The sequence below is a fragment of the Micromys minutus genome, assembly GCF_963924665.1.
Source record: "Micromys minutus genome assembly, chromosome: 11".
NCBI classification, from domain to species: Eukaryota; Metazoa; Chordata; class Mammalia; order Rodentia; family Muridae; genus Micromys; species Micromys minutus.
The window spans coordinates 16,219,123-16,241,018 of NC_137980.1; the positions used below are offsets into that span (position 1 = coordinate 16,219,123).

The 21,896-nt window shown below is 42.7% G+C and overlaps 1 protein-coding gene across 2 annotated transcripts in view; it reads left to right on the forward strand.

Moving 5' to 3' along the window:
* AP3B1 (adaptor related protein complex 3 subunit beta 1) overlaps positions 1 to 21,696 on the forward strand; it is a 191,070-nt gene extending 169,374 nt beyond the window's left edge. The window contains exons 25-28 of one of the 2 annotated variants that reach the window (XM_080925494.1): positions 3,150 to 3,247; positions 7,905 to 8,043; positions 20,176 to 20,211; positions 20,608 to 20,698. In XM_080925494.1, the coding sequence (XP_080781620.1) occupies positions 3,150 to 3,247; positions 7,905 to 8,043; positions 20,176 to 20,206 (268 nt within the window). In that variant the 3' untranslated portion in view covers positions 20,207 to 20,211; positions 20,608 to 20,698. Of the gene's footprint in view, positions 1 to 3,149; positions 3,248 to 7,904; positions 8,044 to 20,175; positions 20,212 to 20,607 lie in introns of both variants that reach the window. The other variant, XM_080925493.1, reaches the window with a different exon arrangement.
* The last annotated feature ends 200 nt before the right edge of the window (positions 21,697 to 21,896 follow it).

Here is a 21,896-nt window from a genome sequence, read left to right on the forward strand (position 1 = left end):
ATACATGCCTCTCATATATGTTATGTTGCTGCTGCTGTTGTGTATGTATAAATACACATGTACATAATGTAAGCATATGTTTTGGTATGCTGACATTGTATACATACTAAAATAAAAATACAACACAAAAAATTAAAGGTATAAAAATCAGTTAGTACATAATTAGTAGGAGTTTCCTCACTGGGTGCCTTGGACCTTCTGCTTTGTGTCTCACACACAAATTCACACACTGTGTGGTGTGCACTCGTTCACCTGCTCTTTTATGGACTGTCACACTTCTAAGGAGCCAGCCATCCCTGCATTGGGCTCCTCCAAGCACAGCTTTCATTGGTGTTCACCTTACTCTAGCGGGACCCCACCCCCTGCCTTTCCCCCCTCCTTTGTCTTCCTTGAGCTTCTCTCCCATCAGGAAGCTTCATGCCTCCCTTTCCCTCTCCCAGTCCCTCCCTCTTCCCGCTCCCTGAATCCTCTCTGCCCTGGGTTCCTCACCTGTCTGGTCTGTTTGTTGGGGCAGACATGACTGCTTCTCCTTTGAGCCCTCCATGTAGGCCTGGCGCTGGCTTTTGTTTAAGGCCACTCTTCCCATCTGTCCTCACCAGCCCTTCCCTCTGTCTACCATGACCTTCCCAGTGAGTCCTCTTTCTCCACGTCACCTTCTTTTCTTGCCCCTCCTAATTTGTATTTCTAATTATCTGCTGGACACCTCAGACTATACGATAATTAAATCCAAGTTGTTTTGTGTAGAGCCTAGACTCTTCCGTGAGCCGCCATTCATCCAGTTCTCAATGTAAACTTCAAAGACCGAGCATGTCTCTTCTAATTCTAGGCTGTAAAATATCTCACCTTCCCCATTATAAATGTTCCCCGACCCGGAGAAGCAGCATGGCCCATCAGAGCAAGCATGGGCTTTGAGGCGGGGCTCCTGGGCACAAAGCCAGCAACTGCTGCTTACAGCCCTGGGTGCTGTGGTTTTTTCTGGGTTTTGAGTGTTGCTGGCACACAAACCCCTGGATCTTACTCCTGCCCCAGTCACTTTACTGCTGAGCCACACCTGCAGCCTCTCCAGTTGACCTGTCAGTTGGTTTTGTGGAACAGAAACAGTCACTGATAGCACTAACGTATTTACTCACTAAACCCTAACAGTGACTCTAAGAGACCTGCCTCCTCAACCAGACTTCCATGACCTCCCCACCGTCTTCTCCCCACCTCACCAGCTTCTAAGGACCTGTGCTTATGGTCTCCAGAGGTTTGTCATAGCTTTAAGAAACACTAAAACTGAACTGGTATAATACCGCTACAGTTAAGAACACTTGGTTCTCCTCCAGAGGACCCGAGATCCTTTCCTAACACCCACATCAGTGTCTCCAGGGGATCTGATGCTCTCCTCTGAGGCCTTGGGCACCCACACTAAAACACACACACAGAGAGAGAGAGAGAGAGAGAGAGAGACTGACAGACAGAGAGACAGACACATAAAGCAATCTTTAAAAACTGGATACTGAAGGTGCTTCCTGTTGGTTGTATGAATAAAGTGTGTTTGTGCCCACTTGACCATGCACATCATTACACCAAAGAGAGTGAAGAGGCGGGGCTGCCAGGCTGCTCGCCATTTTGAAAACACAGGCTGAGGTCCAAGGCTTTCCAACCCTCACTGTAAACAGCCGGCCTGGGCCACACCTTTGCCCATGTCTCTCCAGTGCTTTGTGCTCTACTGTACAGAAAGTTCTCCACCCCACTGGACCTGCCATAAGGTCCCTTACTTTAAGTTTCTCAGACTTACACAGCACATAAAAGCACAGCTTTGTCCAGTGGTGTTGGGTGTGTTCATAAGCAAGACATACTGGTTTGCCTGAACAAACCATGTGTTGGAGAAATTTGAGGTAGCTTGTGTGAACAGTGTCTGGGAGCCAGGGGAGGCGAGTACGTTGTGGTAGAGCACTGTCTAGCATGCATCAGGAGTAACCGAAAACTTAAGTAGCTTTTATGTCCCTGCTTCTGTTAGTCCCTCCCCCTACCTCAGTGCAGTGATAGGTTGTATGTATAACCCTCACCTCCCAAGTTGTCTTCGCCTTGCCCATGGGATCCAGTGAGGCCTGAAAGGAACAGTCCCTGTGTAGGCAGCTCAGGGAAGCTTTGCCTCCTGCCCCAGGCATGGGTTTGATTGGGAACAGATTTGATTGGCTCATTTATTCTCCGCTGCATCGTCGTGTTCCCTCTTTAACTGGAATGCAAAAGTGGTACCTGGAGATTTGGCAGCCATCTGGTAACAACGAGGAAAGCCAACATTCTGTGGATGGCAGGGTGGGAAGCAAGAGAAAGCTGGGTCCTTGAGGGTTTCTTTAGCCACCTAATGAGCTTCTCCAGGAACTCAGCTTAGTTCCTGGTTATCTGCAGCCAAGAGCATTCCTAATCGGTGTCCCCATCCGCCACCCTCAGCCGTCTAACTCGTACATTCTAAGCGCCTTTCAGGGAGGCTTTTTTGACCGTGGTATGCAAGGTTCTGTTCTCCACATCCTTAAACTCGCCCCGTCCTGTCAGCTGTAACACCTGCCAGGGAATGACACAATAAGAAGTTCAGTTAAAAGGGAGCCTTGGAGCTGTAGCCCGAGTTGGGTCCCCGCAAGACGCAAAGTTAGAAGGAGAGCCCAGTCCACACAGCTGTCCTATGACCTCCACACCTCGACATGCATACATGCATATAAGCGCACTCGCACACACGGCTCAAACTTCCAGATAAATAAGGAAGCAAACTAATGTTATTGCAGATAAAGAAGAAATAACGGCCAGGTATGGCGGCGCATCCTCATAATTCTTGGGTATGTGTCACATACTTGGGAGGTAGGGGTAGGAGTATCAGGAAGTGAAGGCCAGTCTGGATTACAAAAGACCCTGTCTCAAAAAATAAAACAGTGAAGATTAAAACTCTGTGGGGCTGGGAATATATCGCTCATCTGGTAGTGTTAGCCTCACGTGCAGAAACCCTCGGGCTCTTATCTAAAGTACTTCACTAGTGCAAGCTGTGACCCCAGAATTCTGTTCTGTAACCCCAGAAGTTCCAGTTTAACTGTTCCTTTTAAACTGTGCGGTATATAAGAGAATGCTTTTTTTTAAGCATATGGTCAGTCATCTTTGGATCTTTCTTTCCTTAGCACCCAGGATGATTGCTTCAACGTCAACATCCAGCCACCTGTTGGGGAGCTGCTTTTACCTGTGGCCATGTCAGAGAAAGACTTTAAGAAGGAGCAAGGTGAGAGGTGACTAGCGTTGGCTAGGAAATTCTGAACTGTACAGTATACACCTGTGCTTCCAACCAGGCCCTAGGGTTTCCACACATCCCCAGCCACGCACAGGCTGGCAGCCTTGGAAATTAGTTAATGTGTCTTTAAAGTAATAGACTGACCCTTAATTGTTCGGTTCTGAGAGGTTGTTTTAGCCCTGCACTCTGAGACTCACTTTATGTTCCCTGCTGTGAGCCTCAGGTCTACATTTGTTTGTGCATTGTTACAAAGCTCTTCCTGTGGGTTTGTTTTTTCTTTCTTTCTTTTTTTTTTTTTTTTTTTTTTTTTTTTTTTTTTTGTATGCACAGTAGCACACTTTGCCTTCAGAATAAAGCCTAATTGCCTAATTATACTATTGAAATACCTCTATTTTCTTTGACTGTATTAAAGAAATGCTTTGGCTAAATAAGATCTGAAACATTCTTAACACACTAAAGAAAAATTTTAGCAACAGAATACAGCTGTTAATATTGTACTTGCCCAAAGTCAAATGTGCTTTTTGATAAGTAAGGAGCCTCTTTTGTATATGGCTATGAGGGAAACACTGATTTTTATATGTTTAAGGACAGGACTCATAATGATAGGGTCTATTTAGATGTTGCCATCAGCAATGTGTAAAAGTTTATTTAAACCTAAACTATTTTCCCTCTGGAGGCTGAAACCAACGATCCTTTATCTGGAGGTCATTCAGTCATTCCTGTTTCTCGTCCCTGGCTCAGAGGAGGCCATGCTTCCTGGCACTGGGTGATTGTAGTGTAGAGTGTTTATTTCATACAGCCCTGCCTGTCTGTGGGATCAGAGAGGCCCACCATGGAAACCTCGGACATTACTGTCAATGTAGAGTACTCACCTCTCATACCTCACTAAGTGGTTTTTAAATAAGGGGTAGCTAAATTCAACTCTGTATTTGTCTTCTGAAAGTTGAGTATTGCTGTAGAAGAAATGGTCTCTGTGGCTTGCTTTACCTAATGACAAATGAACTGATTCTCGTGTTTACTGTTCTGCCCTTTGCTGGCTAAAGCCTGCCTTTCTGCTTCCCATCTGCTCAGCACATCAAGGTGAGTGGCTCACCAGGGCGATGACCTGCTTTCCGGTGCAGCTCAAGTCTGCCCCGCGGCTCTCTGCATGCCCTTGGTCACCCTCGGCTCTTGTTTAGAATATGTCTGGTTTTCATCAACTGTTTTGTTCTCTGCCGCGACTGAGGGATTTTTCACTGACTAGCCATACAGAACCGCACGTGCCCCACAGAGGTGCACTCGGAGAATAGCCGCCATCCTCTGCGGGCTTGTTGCCAAAATTCCTTTTTCTTCTGCCATTTTACTCTGTGGTTGTTGATTATTTGTCTGAATAAACCTGGCAGCTGTTTGCTATGTTTAATAGAGCAGAAAGGCTACTCTGAATAAAGCTATTTGAAAATGTGTTTATATGAAGTATTTGTAAATCCTCGCAGGTCTCTCGGCGTTCCTGTATCATTCTCTCTGTCTTCCTGAATTCATCCTTTGATGTGGGACTTGATGCTGGCATTTACCGCAGGCTCTTCAGTACCATCCTTGTAGTTAGGGGTTTCGGCGGGCTTGGTAATGGAGGTCTCAATCTGCAACTTCACGCAGGGATTTGTGAAACAAATCCAGGAAGGAGTCTGAGCGTCACAGACCTCTTAAGACAACTTGGGGTGGGCAGTCCTACACCAAGATGAACACCATTTTTTCTACATTTGTCAGTGTAAAGCTCTAGAAGGTAAAATGGAAGTAGATTAAAGGAGTGTGTGTGCACTTTGTTACACACTAGCTTTGAATCCTGTTTCTACTTGGATAAATACACTTAGCATAATTATTTCATTTCACATATATTTTAATACTCAAAAAGTTCATTGAGTGCATGCATTATATTGAAAAATTATAAAGAAACAGGAGGAATTGGGTTCCATTTTACTACAAAGATACACAAGACTGAAAATATGCAAAAATATTAGACATGGTCTGTTCCTCAAAACTACAGGCTCATTTCAAGCACGCTACCTTATCTGCTGTCTTTCTCAGTCGCTGCGCTTGATCAGACCACGAGTGAGGCCAAGTGCTCAGGCTGGGCTGTTGTGTGATTGAGTCTTCGGCTGGAGTGTGATTTATTTGTTAGGAGTTTGAGCATTACAGTCAGCTAATGAGCTATGTGCGAGAGCCTTTCAATGCTAAGAAGTGCACTGAAAAAAATGAGCTGAGTTTCTTCAGACACTTTCACTTCAGAAGCCTCGGGCCTGTGCTTTATTCCAGGCTGCCTGCTCTCTGTCATTTCATTCCTGTCATTTCAATTGCAAATCTAAAATTTAGAAAAATCTTTTAAAATAAGATTTTATTGTGTTTCTTGGTTTTTATTTTCGCTACTAATTACATCGGATGAGCTTAATTTAAGTCTTGTCTGATACCTTGAAGAAAACGTTACGTTTCAGTGAAACCACAGCCCTTTTTCTCTGATAGCTTCAGAGTGCGTCCCTGAACTGTGACTTTCATACATATGTAGGCAAACATTGATGGTCACCATGGCACACTTTTCTTTCTTGTTAATTGAGAATACCTGATCTATGTTCAGTAAGCAAAATGTCTGGTTTAAGAAACCTAGAGTGCTTTCCTAATTTTATTGTGATTTATGCACCCATCCTATGGGCTCCGAACTCGCAAGATGCTAATTCCTTAAATGGTCAGACATTTGCTATTTTCTGGCCCTTAACTAGCACAAGCAATCATATTTGATGCCCCTTAATTAGAGTACCTTTCCCTTTCCAGGTTCCTTTCCACCTCAGCAATCGAGACAATACATTTGCTTACCGTGCTGCTCTCCTAAGTGTTCTTTTGCATGTAAATTAATCTTGATTCAGTTTACACTGTCATGCTGAGTGGTACAAATTGCCTATAACAATAAAACAGCATGAGTTAAAAATAAAGGGGGGTGGAAAGGCAGATTGAGCGTGTGCCTTACTCGATAGGATGTTACTTTGCTTTATGCCAATACATTAGCTGACGATAATGAATCTTCTGTTCTGAAAAGCATGGTTTAGTTGATTTTTTTAATTTTACTTCAATGGAGCAGTACCTTGTCTTTTATAGACCAAGTTAGACAAACCATTAATGACAAGAGTGTTAAGGTTAAATATGAAGCAATGCATTCACTTCTCTGAGTGCTATCCATCTTTCCATTTACAGGAGCTTGACAAAAGTACTGGCTTTGTACAGCATTTCCTTTAATTACATGCTGCGGGAACAGGCTTTTAACATAAACATAGTTACATTCATTTATTCAGCGGTTGCTCTTCAATAGAGCTTAATGGGGACGGTTTAAATCCTAAATGAGTACACACATCTCCCGGCAGTCTTCTGTCAGCCTCTGCGCTTCACTTAAAAGCACAGTTTGGCCGCATGTGCAGTTGTTAAAGCTTCTGCCTAATGTTGAAGTTAACCGGCCTAAGACAGAACGTACTGTTCCTGGGGCTCGAGAGTGGTTAGTACGCGTGTCCTTGTTGTTATCTGATGGCTAGGAACGGAGTGTTTACAGTGCTCTTAGCCTTTAGTGTCTTCCTGTTGTTGATCAGAGAGACCTTTAGATTGTTCATATTTCCTCTGCAACAAATCACTAAGTGCATGTATAGGCTTGGGGGTTAAATGAGGGCTGTATGTGTTTTGAAAACATGAAATCACAATTTACCATTTTCATAAATTGTGTACACGTATTGTGCACATGACCAAATGTCTTTCAAGTTCTTATGTTTAGTGAACACCATTAGTGCTCATGACTTACGTCACAGATGCAAATCGATGGCAGTCACATATCGTTTTGGTTTTTAGCCCATATGCTACGTACGTTTCAGGATTTCCCCGAGAGTTTACTGCCTGGACATTTCCACAGTCAGCTCTGTTGTTAACTGTGAGGTTTCATCCAAATTTGACTTCACTTAGCTTTTCATTTTTAGTATTATTTGAAATGTCCTGGGATTTAGGATTTTGTGATTTACGTTTTTCCTGTTGTCAAACTTCTCGCTTCAGATATTCCCGTTTGTGTCTTAGGCTCTAATTCTCTTCACCACATAAATGGCTTTATTGTTGAGTGTAGCCTAGCGCCTCAGTGTTGTAGAACTGCGCAGCTATTGTGTGACTTCAGTCCTTGCCACTGTCACTGAGCTGTCACCTGGAAGCCACTCATCGGGTGTGGCTGCTGGGCTGGATTGCTGTCTGTTGTCAAGAGGCGTGGTGCTGATCTTGGAAGGAGCAGGATAAATGGCTAAGGATATTAAGTATGTCCCCACGCAAGAGTGAGGCGTCTCACATGGCCCTCACTTCATTCTCAAAGGGGCTGGAGGGAAGCACTTCTTATTAGAATCCTTAGGTTCTATCCTATAGTAGTTAAAGTCAGATTTGTAAAGAATGTTGTTTGTTTCTTACAACATCCTGTGTATTTTCCTATACTGTGAAAAAAAGTTTCTTTTAGAAATACTGGTATTGTTTTAATTTTATATAATTACTCTGTACATTAAATTCTAAAGTAGCATCCCTTTCATTGAGAGAATGTTTAAAGTTTGACTGTGAGCTGAGATCCCTTTGACACTTTGACCGATTGAAAGGCTCTCCTTCGCTGTTACAGGAATGCTCACCGGGATGAATGAGACTTCTGCCACGCTCATCGCTGCTCCGCAGAACTTCACTCCCTCCATGATCCTCCAGAAGGTTGTAGATGTTGCCAACCTTGGTGCAGTGCCTTCCAGCCAAGATAACATACACAGGTGGGCTCAGTAACCTGTGGCATTGTGAGAGCGTGTGTATTCACAGCATAATTTTTAACCCATTGTTTACTTTGGCAGTAATAACGATATGCCATGACAGTCTGTTTAATTGATGGGCTTGGGTCAAAGCCCCGCCCATTTCATAGCTTCCTTCTGACGCTGGCATGGCTGGTTCTGAAGGATGCTGAGACAGTAGCTACGTTTAATGGTACCTGCTCTTAAGGTGCCTTGTATACAGCTGTTAAGAGTTCTCCTTATTTTTCTGGACTTGGATTTCTTGGGAAACTCCACATAGTAGAGGGGGGCATTGGGCATTACAGACGCAGCCATCCCGACCTGCACTCCGTCCAGGCTGCTTCCCGTATAAGGGTCACAGCCAGCAGGTGACGCGCAGCTTTGTGCTCAGCCCCAGCACCTGCATGAAACCCAGCGTCCAGGTCCCGTGTCCTGAGAGGCGAGTGTGGTTCGTGTTCGCACTATTCTGTTGGTGCCCACAGCTCCAGGTGAAAGTTCTTATCCGTAGTTGCTAGGAGGCTTTGTGAGCTCAGAGAACGCGTCCTGAACACCATTGTGGCGCACTTTGATTATAACCAATATCTGCACGCTGTGTTTGGTGTGTTCTTTCTCATCCCGTCACAGATATGGAAGGAATCTGGCCACAGGCAGCCTTCCAGGCCTGTTCTGTCTGCTTCTGTATTGGCACAGAGCAGACAGGGCTCCCTGTGAAGCGTGCCATGGGTGCTCTGGGGCTCAGACCTGCTGTCTGGGGTCCGTTATTCATTCTCCTGGAAGACTTGGCTTCAGCACCTATTTGGAGATGGTTAGAAGGCTAAAGCTGGGGCTGAACTAACATCCTGCGCTGACAACTCTAGAAGCAGGGAGCCTGCTCTCAACAGAGCAGAGAGGCCTCTATCCAGCGCTGACACTGTTGACCACACTGGGCTCAATGGGACAGAATCAAGAATGTGTGCTTCTCAAAAAGCAGGGGAACTTTTTTTTCACTTTGTTTATAGCAAGAGAAGGGCTGGGACGGGTAAAACAGTGTTGGTTTATAAGAACCCCTGTCAGTCTCATGGAGAGTGCTGATTACCATAAGCAGATGGAAGGAAGGACATCACACAGGCACCGTAATGCAGACTCAACTGTCTGTCACGTGGTGCTGCTCAGAAGGAGAGAATAAAGCCTCTTCAGGAAAAGCAAAACATTTGGTTCTGAATTTTCCCGTTCTGTTTGTACATGACAAGCAAGCTCTTCACCACTGAGGTGTCCCTGCCCCTGAGAACTTCTTTTTGCCTTCCTGTGGTTTTCTTTAATATTTATGAGTTCCTGAAAACAGAAAACATAAGGCTGGTATTGTCAGATTTAACTTCTGGCTCCTTGTAAAGTTCGCTCCAGTTAGAACTGCAGCAGTCTGCGGACGTCATAGCTCTCCTGTGCAGGGGACCCTGGGGAATTGGGGCTGGAGCCCAGCTCTCCTGTGCACGGACTCAGAGAGACTGGGGCTCCAGCCCAGCTACTGCTTTAGTTTTGTTTTATGCAGGAGTTGTTGTGTTATGGTTTTGCACTTCGGGGGAAAAAAAGTCCGTCTTGCAGATTACTATTTCTGAGATGAAAAGAAGTAAAATTACCTTCTTAATTTAAGCTAAATAATAGGAAAGCCATCTTCCTACTGGAAGTGGTCTGAGGAAAACAAATAGTGTAGGCTTTTTTTGGTTTGGTTTGGTTTTGGTTTTTTAGAGATGGTGTGTCCCAGAAGAAAGAGGCCTGTCTGAAAATAAAAACACCGAGAATCCAAAGCCAGTTTTACAATCTTGATTATCACATAATTTTCCTGAAACTTGTTCTGGAGGTTTGCAGCCTCTTGCCGAGTCAGATGACTTTAATTTAAAAACCACAGCCATTGCTCAATTATTACTTCTAAGGCAAAGGCAACAGATGACCCTGAGTCCGCTCCGTGTGACTTTAGTGGAGATATAGCGCTCAGCCTTGATGGGCTCGCCCCTCACACCAGGCTCCCATGGTGCTTTTCTGTTTAGCTCCATCAGAATGGCGGCTTTGGGCTCTGCAGCCTGGGGGAAGATGTCACAGGCAGAGAAATGTTTCTGCAGAGTTGATAAACTGTGCTGCCCTAATTTGCCTCTCAGGTCCACTGCACCGGAAAATATTTAAAGTGTTGCAAAAAGATATGGTTTTCAATGCCCTAAAGATTCTGTAAAGCCTTCCAGGCCATAAGCATTGTCATATTTTTCAATCAGATTGATTCAAGTTACTTTACTAATTTCCTAACACTGCTGTTCTTTCAGTTGCTTATAAAATCTATCCCAACACTTTTTCTGAAAGAAATAACAATTGCTGGTTACAGTTTAATAACATAAATTAACAGTTTAGTATTTTTGGAGCTGTATTTTGCTAGGATTGTAGTGTTTGTTATATTTCCCCATGGGGTGTTGTTCTTTTCTCTAAGTCTAGATATAATCTGCCGACGACATTGAAATCCTGTGAGGATTTTAATGACTTCTGTTCTTTTCTCCAAGAGCCTTTGAGTTTATGAAAGCCTGGGGTCGATCATTCTAGTGCTTGTAAACAACAAGTGGCTTAGTATTTTTAAAATGCAAACATGGAAAGCATTTGACTACTAGTACTTAAAATTTCAATTTTGTTATGTAATAAACTGGTATATGTTCTCCTTGGTTTTCAGGATCGTTTCTTTCTAACAGGACTTGTAACAGTGCCGTTGGATTCTTCATGACCAGTCAATGAATACAGTTTTCGTAGCCTTGCTTTGAAATAGTCTATTCCTACAGCTCCCCAATTTTTGAATATTTTTCGTTAAATAGCAGTTTAAAATGCGCGTGAGCTCCTGAGGAAAGTCAAGCTTGATGACTTCGCAGAAGTGTGCAACAGTGGGCACACAGTAGCACCCAGGAATGTAGACCTGTGCTCAACTACTCAGGCTGAGGCAGGAGGATAGAAAATCTGAGACCTGATTGGCTCATGAGTGAGAAAGTATGGGCTACGATGGGTTTTCCAGAGTGGGGCTCAGGCTGCAGTGCCGTGAGAGGAGAGGGGCAGGGAGGCCAGGAGCACGGACATGTTGTTCAAGTTTTAAGGAATTCACTTCAGAGACTTAGAACATTAACTGTGGAAGCAAACATGATTTCCTGAACACCTGTGTGCCCTTGCCTGTCTGCCTGCCTCACTGTGATTAGCAAGAGGTTCTGGGAGAAGAGCCTTCTCAGCCGTAGTCGCCAGCCATCTTGCCATCTGCTGTTCTGCAGGTCAGTCACACTGTAGAAGGGGCAGCCTAGGAGTGAGTTCTGTCATCACCCAAAAGCGTTTACAACACATGTAGCGCGGTAGCTTTATTTCCTCTTGTAAAGTGTCAGTGGCTCCCCGCACAGGTAATCCATGAGTAGAGTGTGACGTCAGCACAGCCAGCATCACGTAGCATGTGAGCTGCCTCCACAAAGCCAGGACTTCATGTGTTCTAAGGGAGGTACTAGGACTAGCCATAGCAATCACAAGCTCCTCAAGGGCCAGAAAAGATGTCTGAGAAAAGTCCAGTAAATATTTTTTTTTCTCTTTCGTTTTTCAAGATAGCATTTCTTTACATGTAGCCCTGGCTGTCCTGTAACTCACTGTGAAGACCAGGCTGACATCAAACTCAGAGATCCACCTGCCTCTGCCCTCCAACCCCATGCAGTGGGATTAAAGGTGTGCACATCCCCACCACCGGCAGCATTAGACCTGAGGGGCCAATGCTCAGAGAAGGTGCAACACTGAAACCCAAACACTAAATGTCCACTCACACTTCTCAAGTCTCTAAAAGATTTCCCCGGGAAGATGAGCTGGGAGATTGTGTGAAGCTCATACCCCTGGAACGTCTGACTCAGCTGAGCACAGTAGGACCAGCCTGGGATCTGCATGTATGTTCCAAAGTTCACAGCTTGGTGCACCTAGGAATAGTAAAGTGACATTTGTGAAATTACTGTGTAAGGGAAACTAGTGGTGCATTCTGAACATAACCGCCCCCCCACACACACAGTCCCAGGTAAGTTCTATAGGTTCTTTTGTGAGCCTGCCTCGGTGGAACCCCATGGTAGCTGCGGTGGGGGCTGGAAAGCACACACTGCCATTGGCACCCTGTTCACAGTTACATTTGTGTCAGTATTAAACCACTATGACTTTTCTTGTCACCTCACAAACAACATGTTTATCCAGTTAGCCATGAACCAGGAAATATGATATTAGGCGTAGACAGACCTCAGGTGACCGAGTGCCTCTTTGGCGCTTAGCTACCCACCTTGATTGTTGCAGAGCCTCTCTCGTCTTTAGCTCAGTGCTTCTGTTCCTTCCCCCATATGTATTAATTGAAATTTGCCTTCCCTCTACCCTTTTTAAATTTTAAATTTGTTGACTTATACACCTTATAGATAATAATTGCACTGTTGCCATAGTTGCTTATTACTAAGAAAACCTGGTGTTCTAAACTGAATAGTATATCCATGGCAGTCTTGGTCACTAATTTATCAGTACATATTAAAGTACTTTATTTCAGGCTTAAAATTAAATCTTATTAAAGTACAGGTACAAGCAACTTCTTTCATTTCTAGCCTTAAGTTCATCTAAGTAAATCCTGTTACCATGCAACAGTTTAAATGATATATAAGGGATGTATCTCTCATGAGTCTCTCGAATGGACAGTCACCTTGGTGAGGGGCCTAATAATTGCCTTTCTTTCATCCTTAAGTTGACTAAACTTGGGATAGTGTATGTGGGTTTGTGTTAAAGTTAGGCCTGGTTCTGCCTCCCAGCCCCATGCTCTGACTCAAAATATATTTGCAAATACCTTAGCCACTTAGCTGGGCTCTTCTCTGACTAGCTATAACTTAAATACCCCATTTATTCTCCCCTATATTCTGCCATGTGGCTGGTTACCTAGGCTCAGGTACCATGTGTCCATCTTCCCGGAGAATCTTCCACCTGGCTTTATTCCAGACTCCTTTCTGCTTTCCAGATGTCCCACCTCTGTTTCCTGCCTAAGCCATTGGCCATAGGCTTTTTAGTTGATAGGTAATGCATCGACACAATTCACAAGATATTCTCTCTATAATCCCCCCTTTTTAGTCCATTAAAAGGATCTTTTTCTTTTAAATATAAATTGAATACCATTATAATAATGAGGAGACAATTATGAAAACTGTAAGGTATAATATACATTTACAATTTCTAATCCATAGTATTTGGCAATTAAGGAAAAAGTTTTATCTATCCTATCTTGGTATATTTAAACTCAAATTTTATCCTGACTTGTATTACCATCCTAAAAACATCTTCTTAGACTGAAACAATTTAAGCTTATAGTAAGACATTGACTTCAACCCCATCAGAGACCTGAGAAGGAATAGATATTACCCAAGTATGCGGGAAGTGCAGGAAATCAGATTCCAAAAATTATAGAAATGACAGAGACAGCTGACTGCGTGGACAGTCCCCAATATTCTCTGTAACATTGGAGCATCTGTCTTCAGCCTTCTGGCCCAGAATATCTGACAGACCTTGTATGAAGCAGGAATTATAAACGACTTGCTTACCCTGTCTTGGCAGAGCTTGGCAGTCAACTTCCTTGTGTCCATTTTTTCTTTTTGAACAAGATGTCTGTAGTTGAAACATAAGTAACTTTGCCACAATTGAAGCAACTCCATATGGAGGTTATTGATACATCCTATCTTCTTTTAACTGGAAGGGGGCACTGTTAGGAGCAGACCTGTCTCAATGTCAAAAAAGCCTTAAATTAGTAAAAACATGTTGAAATGCCGTATTCTATGGGTCTCTAAGATTTTTGAAGACCATCTGTCTACTCATAGCATATCTGAACAAACAGACATTGTTTGTCTCTAGCTACCTACTCTACTATCTGTATGATCAGGATTTATATTTCTGTGATAATCCAGACTAGAATCTGACAAGACTAGGAGTTTGATTAACTTAATGTTAATTAGTGTTATTTAATTATCCTAAACAGTTTTTAAAAGGACTGGGACTCAACCTTATATTATTGAATGAGTTGCATAGATATAATACCTATACAAGAGTTGGAACATACATTATGTGGTAACAAAATTAATCTTGTTTTGTATCAATATATAAAGATTTATATCAATATAAATCTTAAACTTATACCAATATAGAAAATTCTGTACCAGCATAACCAAAAAACACTCAATTTTGCATCAAAACATAAAGATTTTGCCAGTGTAAGATTATGGCTATAAAATATTTTTGATTTTAAAGCAGATTTAATAATCTACCCATTTGTCTTATATTTTATAATATTTCTTTATCCTTTCCTTTTTACCCCCTGTTCTTTATCTAAGAAAGAAAGAAGGATAGGAAGAGGAAAGGCAAGATAGAAATCCAAGTCTAAGCTCTGTTTCATTTCCTCCCTATCTAAGACCATAATTACTTGTAGATCATCCTCTAAAATGACAATATATTTATTACTCAAAAGTGACCAGAACCATCCACCCCAATTTAAGGGGTTGGGATGACAGTCTTCTTGTAATTGCTTCCTATTGAATTGGGGCAGAGAATTTGGGGGAAGGGGCAAGAAAATTAGGAAAAAATGTTAGTCTTAAGAAAGCTAGCTGTAGTATTTGTTGTTCTTTCTCTGTGTGCTGAGAAAGTGCAGGCATAAATGAAATCTCAGTTGGAACAGCCTGAAAAGCTGAACCAAGTGAGCTTAGCTGTTTTTGATGTTGTCCCCAGAGAAGCAGGTCTTTGGAGGAAACTGTTTTGATGTAGTTGAGGTAGGGTCAAGGCTGGGAAAGTATCCCACAGAATCTCAGTGTCCCAAGAGGGAATGGCAGCTGTGGTTTTGGCTCTTTTTTCTGCAGGTTTCAGTTTGGTGTTTTCCTTGGTGTGAAATGGTGTTTTGTTTGTTTTGCAATACAGCCTTGCCTATAGCCTGGGCTGGCCTGAAATTTAACCTCAGCCTTCCAAATGCTGAGAATTATAGGTGTGATCCACCACGTCTGGCTCCAGGATACTGTTTTTGTTCACTGATTGTTTTCTTTTCTCATAGAACCTCTAGGAAATAAAAATTCCATGTGATTTTTGAGGATTGTAATGAAAGCAATTTTTGCTTAGCCTGTGATATTGGCTGTCTTCATGCACACATTTCAGAAGGTCTGAGATTTCTTCCAATCCCAATTTAATCTGTCCTAAAACAAGGGTTTATGTAAACATTTGTTGATGTAATGATATCTGACTAGGTCTCTTCTCCAATATTACACATTTTGAGTCCAACAGAACTGAGTTAGAGAAACAGATTAATGACCAGTGCTCCTTCTGCTGTCGAATGGTTGTCCACTAGAGGGCAGCACTGCTTTTGGATCTGCTTCAGAACCCTGCAGGCTCTAGGAACAGCATCTCATTTGAAAACAAACTTGGACCTCATTTAATTTCACACAGAAGGACAATCTAAATATTTCACACATAACCAGATTGCACAACTGATTTTTTTCCCCTTTAAAACATTCTTAACATATTTAAGTTTTGTTTAATTTCTTAATTTGTGGGGTTATATTCTATAATGCTCAAGTTTACTAAGAATAAATAGATGTTTTCATGTTTTTAAAAACTGAGAGGAAAGTATCCTGGGTTGACAGTTTTGCCAGGGATCAAAGAAAAGACTTTATTTTTGGTTTCTGTTGTGAACTCTGTCCCATCCCACGCCCCGCCAAGCAGGCAAACCAGAAACACTGTGGAAGGACAGCGTTGTGTTTTCTTTGGGAGGTGTGCTAAATTTTAGCTCTTTGTACAAAGAGTAGATCACTAGGCTGACTGACGGTTGTGGTGGTTTTTATCCCCTTCCATCCTAATGGAAGTTTGGCTTCCTTGCCTTTTTTCACCTGTTTGTTAGAGAGACTGCCCCAGTGTTCCGGGTCAATTTTTAAGAAGCTTGTCTTGGATAAATTCCCTAAGTCTCAGTCTCTCGTTATTTTTTTCCCTCCATAGTGGTATAATGGACTGAACTTTAAATACTTTTTAATAGTCAGCAAAAAAGAATTCTTGCACCATATAGAATCTCTGTCCGTTTATAATATCCTACTGCATTAAGCCAAGACAGTAAAGATTTACAATTTTGAATCCTTTGGAAGATAATGTTCCAAATCAGCGCACTTGAGTATTGATGTTTAGGACCCCATTCAAGCCAGGCTTCCTTACATATAATGACTGCGCGACTTCATTACACATTTGTCAACTTTGGACTAATTATTTTTATACAGCTAGGGCAGGGCAGTGCATCTTGTGATCGTCTTTCTTACTAATAGGATTCTGTCTGCTTCAGCAGGCAGTAATTGAAGGCTTCGTGTACGAGTCAGAAAAAAAAAAAGTTTTAGCCTGAGTGGACCATTGTCACAGCTTCTGATAACCAGCAGAACAGAAAGCAGGAGGAAATTGGACTCAGAATAGAAAAATCAGAGAGCAGGAACTGACTATCCAAGAGAAGAAAGAAGCATGTCGCCAGGCTGTTGTTAGGTGCAGCGACTCTGCCTCTGCATAAGCAGCTGGCATTCGTGTCACAGACCTCCTCACCTCCGTGTGCTGGCAGATCTCCTTTTAGAACAGTTGAGCTGCGGCGCATCCTGTCTTGGAGGAGGGGAAGGGGACCATTATGGTCTATAGCCAGTTTCTGGCAGATTTAAATGAACTGCAGGCAATATATTTGTTCAGAATTTATTATTATGTGGCCAGTTTCATCATCCCAACAGAAGTTACAAAATAACTTTTGACAAGAATGCAGCACTTTGTTCTCATGTAGCTCATTTGGCCTCGTTCTTGAATCTTAAGACTTCAGCAGACATTAAATGTCAATTGCTAGAGATAATGGCCAAGACACTGGTGAGATGCACACGGTGAGATGCACACGGATGCGTACCAGCAGTTCACCTTCTCAGCTTATGAACAGACGAGAATGAGAGCCATTGGGGGCCGTCGTGCCCGGGTACTGCACCTCTGCCAGTGGTGTCCAGGTTTGTCTGTCTCCCAGCATTCCCTTCCTGTTAACAGGGCCATTCAAAAGGATTTTATATTTCTGGGGACTTTGGAAGGAATAGGTAGATGATGCTAGAGTTTTTCAGACTGTAAGAGCAAGGATGAAAATCAGATGGAGAATTAAGTCAGGACGCTCTGACTTGCACAATGTACAAAGTAAGCACACAACTGTGCAAAGAGAAAGATCTCCCCTAAGGGTTCTGATGTAATGACACCTAGCATACTTGCTAGGTAAATTGGAAAGATAATCTGTTGTCTGATAATAACAAATACTGAGTTTATTTGGCCTCTATTGAAAGACTGTATGTGGCCTGTATTCATAATGATTTAATTTGGGTGCCTGCTCTGCCGTGCACTGGCCCTGTGTCTCAGGTAAATAAATGCCTCTAGTTTTGTGGCCTCAGCCTCATCTCTGTCAGTCCTCTGCCTCTGTGGGTCAGATGAAATTGTGTGAATGTTTAGCATCCACCTCTGGTCACATGATATAAACAGGTACTTTACAGCAGTCAGAACTTCTGCCTCCTGCCCCAAAAAAATGTCACTATAGGACCTTTTTTAGGACCAAGTACTGAGGACCTGATATCACTCATCAAATTTAGTAAATATTTACAATCAAGGCCTCTAACTATTATTTACTAACTAGTTTTCTTTTTATAACTATAATGTAAATATATGCTAACACATAGCTTGTTCCAAATTTAAATGATCGGTAACTTTGGGGAGTGGTTTTGCCTTCCACGGGCCCAATTGTCATCATGCCATGTTCCGATTCAGTCCGTTCCTTTTGAACTGTGAAGTGGGCGTGGCAGGGCATCTGATCCCCTGGTCCCTGCTTTAAAGCACAGCTCCCAGCCTGCGTGCCCTGGACACAGCTGCCCGTGTGCTCAAGGGGCTGTGGCCATGGTTGCTAGGTGCTTGCAGAGCACGCTGCCCATTCTGCCATGGAGCCTAAGCAGACATCCCAGCTTTCATGTTCCTGGTCTTTCAGGCAGAGCATTTTGTAACAGGATTTGAAAAACATGCCCAGGATACTAATTTTAATCTTTCTAAACATACTGGCATTTGTCTTTGCCTTGTCAGTGTTGTTGTAGCATTAACTCTTTTAAGTTTTTAATGGGAGAGAAATAAAATGTGCCTTGGGGCTATGCAGCCCTGAAATTCAAATGGCACTTTGTGTTCCCATTCAGGCAAAATCTTCTCTGAGGTCCCAAGGCACAAGTGTTAAGTAAATAAAGGGGCTACAAGACTGGGGTTTACATAATTATAGCCCTGTCAGAAATAGAGACCTCTGTTGAAATATTTGCTGAATGAATTACAAGTATGACCAGATCTATGAGGAGAGTTGAACAGATGAATGGGGATAGAGAGCCATTGTATCCTTGTGACTAGTTTAGCAAACTATAGAAATGTCTTCCTTCTATGAAGCTAAACAGCCTTTAAAATTTAGACGTGGGGGCGGGAGAAATGGCTCAGTAGTTAAGCGTGCTCACTGGCTGTCCAGAGGCCCTGCGTTCAGTTTCATCTTCATTAGGTTCTACTGCTCACAACTGGCTACATCCTCAAATTCAGGAGATCTCAGCCATCTTCTAGATTGTGTGGGCCTACAGACACACGTCCGTCCACCCACACAGACACATGCACATAGATAGTTGAATTAACACAAGAGAAATGCGTGCATCTGTAGGGTGAGAAGTGAGGAAGTGTGATGTGTCCTCACGAAGGGAGGTGCCTACCCTCTTCTGTGTTCATACAAAAATTAAACAGATGTGGAAAGCTTGCGTAAGAAAACAAAACAAAACTCCTTAGGAATATGGTTGTGGTTTACACTCCTAAACTGGTTCACGTCTCTGTTGGAAGTGTCTCTCTAGTTCTTACAAGTTTCCAGCATGTTTGAGGATACGTAGAAATGTTTGGGAAGATCGCTGCTGCGCTTTGCTGATGAGGCTTTAGCTGCCGCTGTGCTGTGGGTTGTCGAAGTGCTGTGAATATTCTCAGCCGAGAGAGATGAGGATGGTGGTCTTGTTATCATCGAAGATCTAATTTCCATCGTTCTGTTTAGGACAAACACGACTTGTTAGACTTTTAAAAAGAAGAAGCTAATGTGTTAGATAAGCTCTTGATGTCATATTTTAACTCAAAAAAGAAATTACTTTTGATTTAAAGAGAATCTGCTTCCTGCTTAAGTGGCTAATATTTTAATTAAGTTGGGAGTGAAGTTTTTCTGAGTGTCTCCTGATAAACTCCCTCTTTTATGTTGATGGTAATTAAACAGATCCCTGAGGACTTCGTGGGCTCTGCTCAAGGCCCATGCTAATTGTCAGACATGAGACACTGACCAGTTGGTTTGCTCTTGAATAGTCTGCAGCATGCTGTCAGCTCGGCAATTTTATTTTTATGTATTGTGAGCTGTCGTCGGGCTAACTGGGTGCCATTGTGGCTGAAGATGTTGCACAAATTGAGGCAGATGGCTCAGATTCAGACACGTGTCATCCAGAGAGGGGAGAGGGGATTGGCCCTGCAAAGTGGGGTCACAGCAGGTCACAGACCTGCTCCACACTTGTTAGTGTTTTCAAAAGCTCATGTGCAGCAACTTTGTTTTTCTCCAGTCATCCCTGTAATCAGATTCCCACCCCTCAAAATGTGCAGAACATGGTCCATGAGGGAAAAATGGAGGCCTAGAGGGGGTGCCAGCCTTCCTCTCAGGCTTGAGCTCCCATGTGCATGCAGAATGAAGTAGGGGGCTTGACAGAAGTCCGCTGTGCCGCCGGCTGCTTTCCAGTGGACTGCAGTGTTAAAAGGCTAGGTTTCTCTTAATTCCATGTAATCGGTTAGGTTCCCGTGTCTTGGAATTTAGTAATAGCACGTTAGGCCTCACATTCCCTCTGTTGGATCCTAAAGCACAAATAAGGATATTAAACGAGGTGTGGGGTAGCACTTGGCTGTCATATGACTCTTTCATGTCACCCTTAACAGTAGAGATTGAATTTGAATATTTTACATGAGCCACTGAGACTTAGGAAGAATTTTACAATGTATATAAAATTATCTAACTTCTTGCATAATCATTTTCAGATATGAGGAATTAAAATTCCAAGCTCTTTGAGAAAGGTAATAGTTCTTAACATGTTTTAAAAATAAAAATGTGGCAGCATAGCCCTACGCATGGTAAAATGTTAGCTGTCAAGAGTGGGTAATTCCTAAGTATATCATAATGGAGAATACCCACCCGCATCTGCCGTTCAAAATAATAAGTGACATAGGCTTCCTTTGCTTGTTCTGTTTGCAAGATGCACTAAAGAGGCCCGCGTGTGTTAAGCATGGGCTGGGCAGTTCATTGATTTTTTTTTTTTTTAAAGGATGCTTGGCTTTGGGTGTGGAACGGTAAGGAAACTTCAACAAATTATTTCATTAAGAAAGAGTTACTTTAGGCCTATTTAAATGTATGCTGTCTCTTCCTTTCCCCCTCTCAAGATAAAAGGTCTCTCTTTTTTTTTTTTCTTGCAGGTTTGCAGCTAAAACTGTGCACAGTGGGTCATTGATGCTGGTCACAGTGGAACTGAAGGAAGGCTCCACAGCCCAACTTATCATAAACACTGAGAAAACCGTGATTGGCTCTGTTCTGCTGCGGGAGCTGAAGCCTGTCCTGTCCCAGGGGTAACCTGCTTACATCTGGACTTGAGAATCTGGCACACAGCAAAAGTGCCTGGCATCCATGACTGCTGCCTTTCATTTATAATAATAGCCCTTCCATCTGGCAGCGGGGAAGAGCACTCTCGGCATTCTTGTCTCTGCTTTACAATGCTGCTGTGCCTGTCATGGCTACCCTCCTCTTCCCTGCTCGCTTTGCTAACCAAAGAACATGTATTTTACTGTCCATTTTCTTAACTCCTCGACCCACGTGGCATTTCCTTTGCCCTCCTCTTCCTTCTGGTTTTTGAGAATGATGGATGCGAATCAGATATTGAAAATGTATTGGGAATCGTCCTTCCTACAGCAGTAAGCAAAAATTAGCAAGCAAATTATCTAAATGGCCCCTCTGCTTGGTATATGAAATGGAAATAGCATACTTTTTAAAATTAAATGTAAAAAAAAAAAAAAGGCCTCTCTGAAATCCCATTCTTTGGACTTCCTGGTATTATAATTGGTTATCAACAATTGTCATCATGAAATTACCACTGAATAACAAGGTAAATAAATGAGCATATGAATAGCATTTGCCTCTCCTGATCTTTACTGGCTGAACTTTCTTTGATCCAAAATATTTCTGGTCACACTGTGGAGAATCATAGGGCTTAGTTAATGAAAGAGAAACTTCTTCCAACAAGGTAAGCTGTTTGCTTCTCTGAGATGAGTTCACTGAGCAGCCTACTTTGCCTTCAACTTGAAATCCTCCTGCCTCTGCTCCCCCTGTGCTGTGATGGCAGGCGTGCATGAGCACACTTGGCTCTGTAAACTCTGCAGACATTATAACCATGCTGTAGAAATGGCTACGGAGCACTTTGATAACAGAACAGGAGCCTTCGTGTAAAGCAAGCATCTCTTTCTACACAGGCTTAATTGTTGTAGAGATCTAATGACTGGGCTGCTATGCCCGCTAAATAAAGCCTGGTTCATCTTCCCTTTAAAATCTTGATACTGGACTTTTATCAAAACTGACTAGTACACAATTGATTATATGCTATTTAAAGCTGTATGATAATTAGCATCTTTCTATAGATTGTTTATTTGCTAATTTAAGCAAGAAACCATCCTCATTAAAATTATTTTTTATAAATCAAGAAACTTTTCTAATG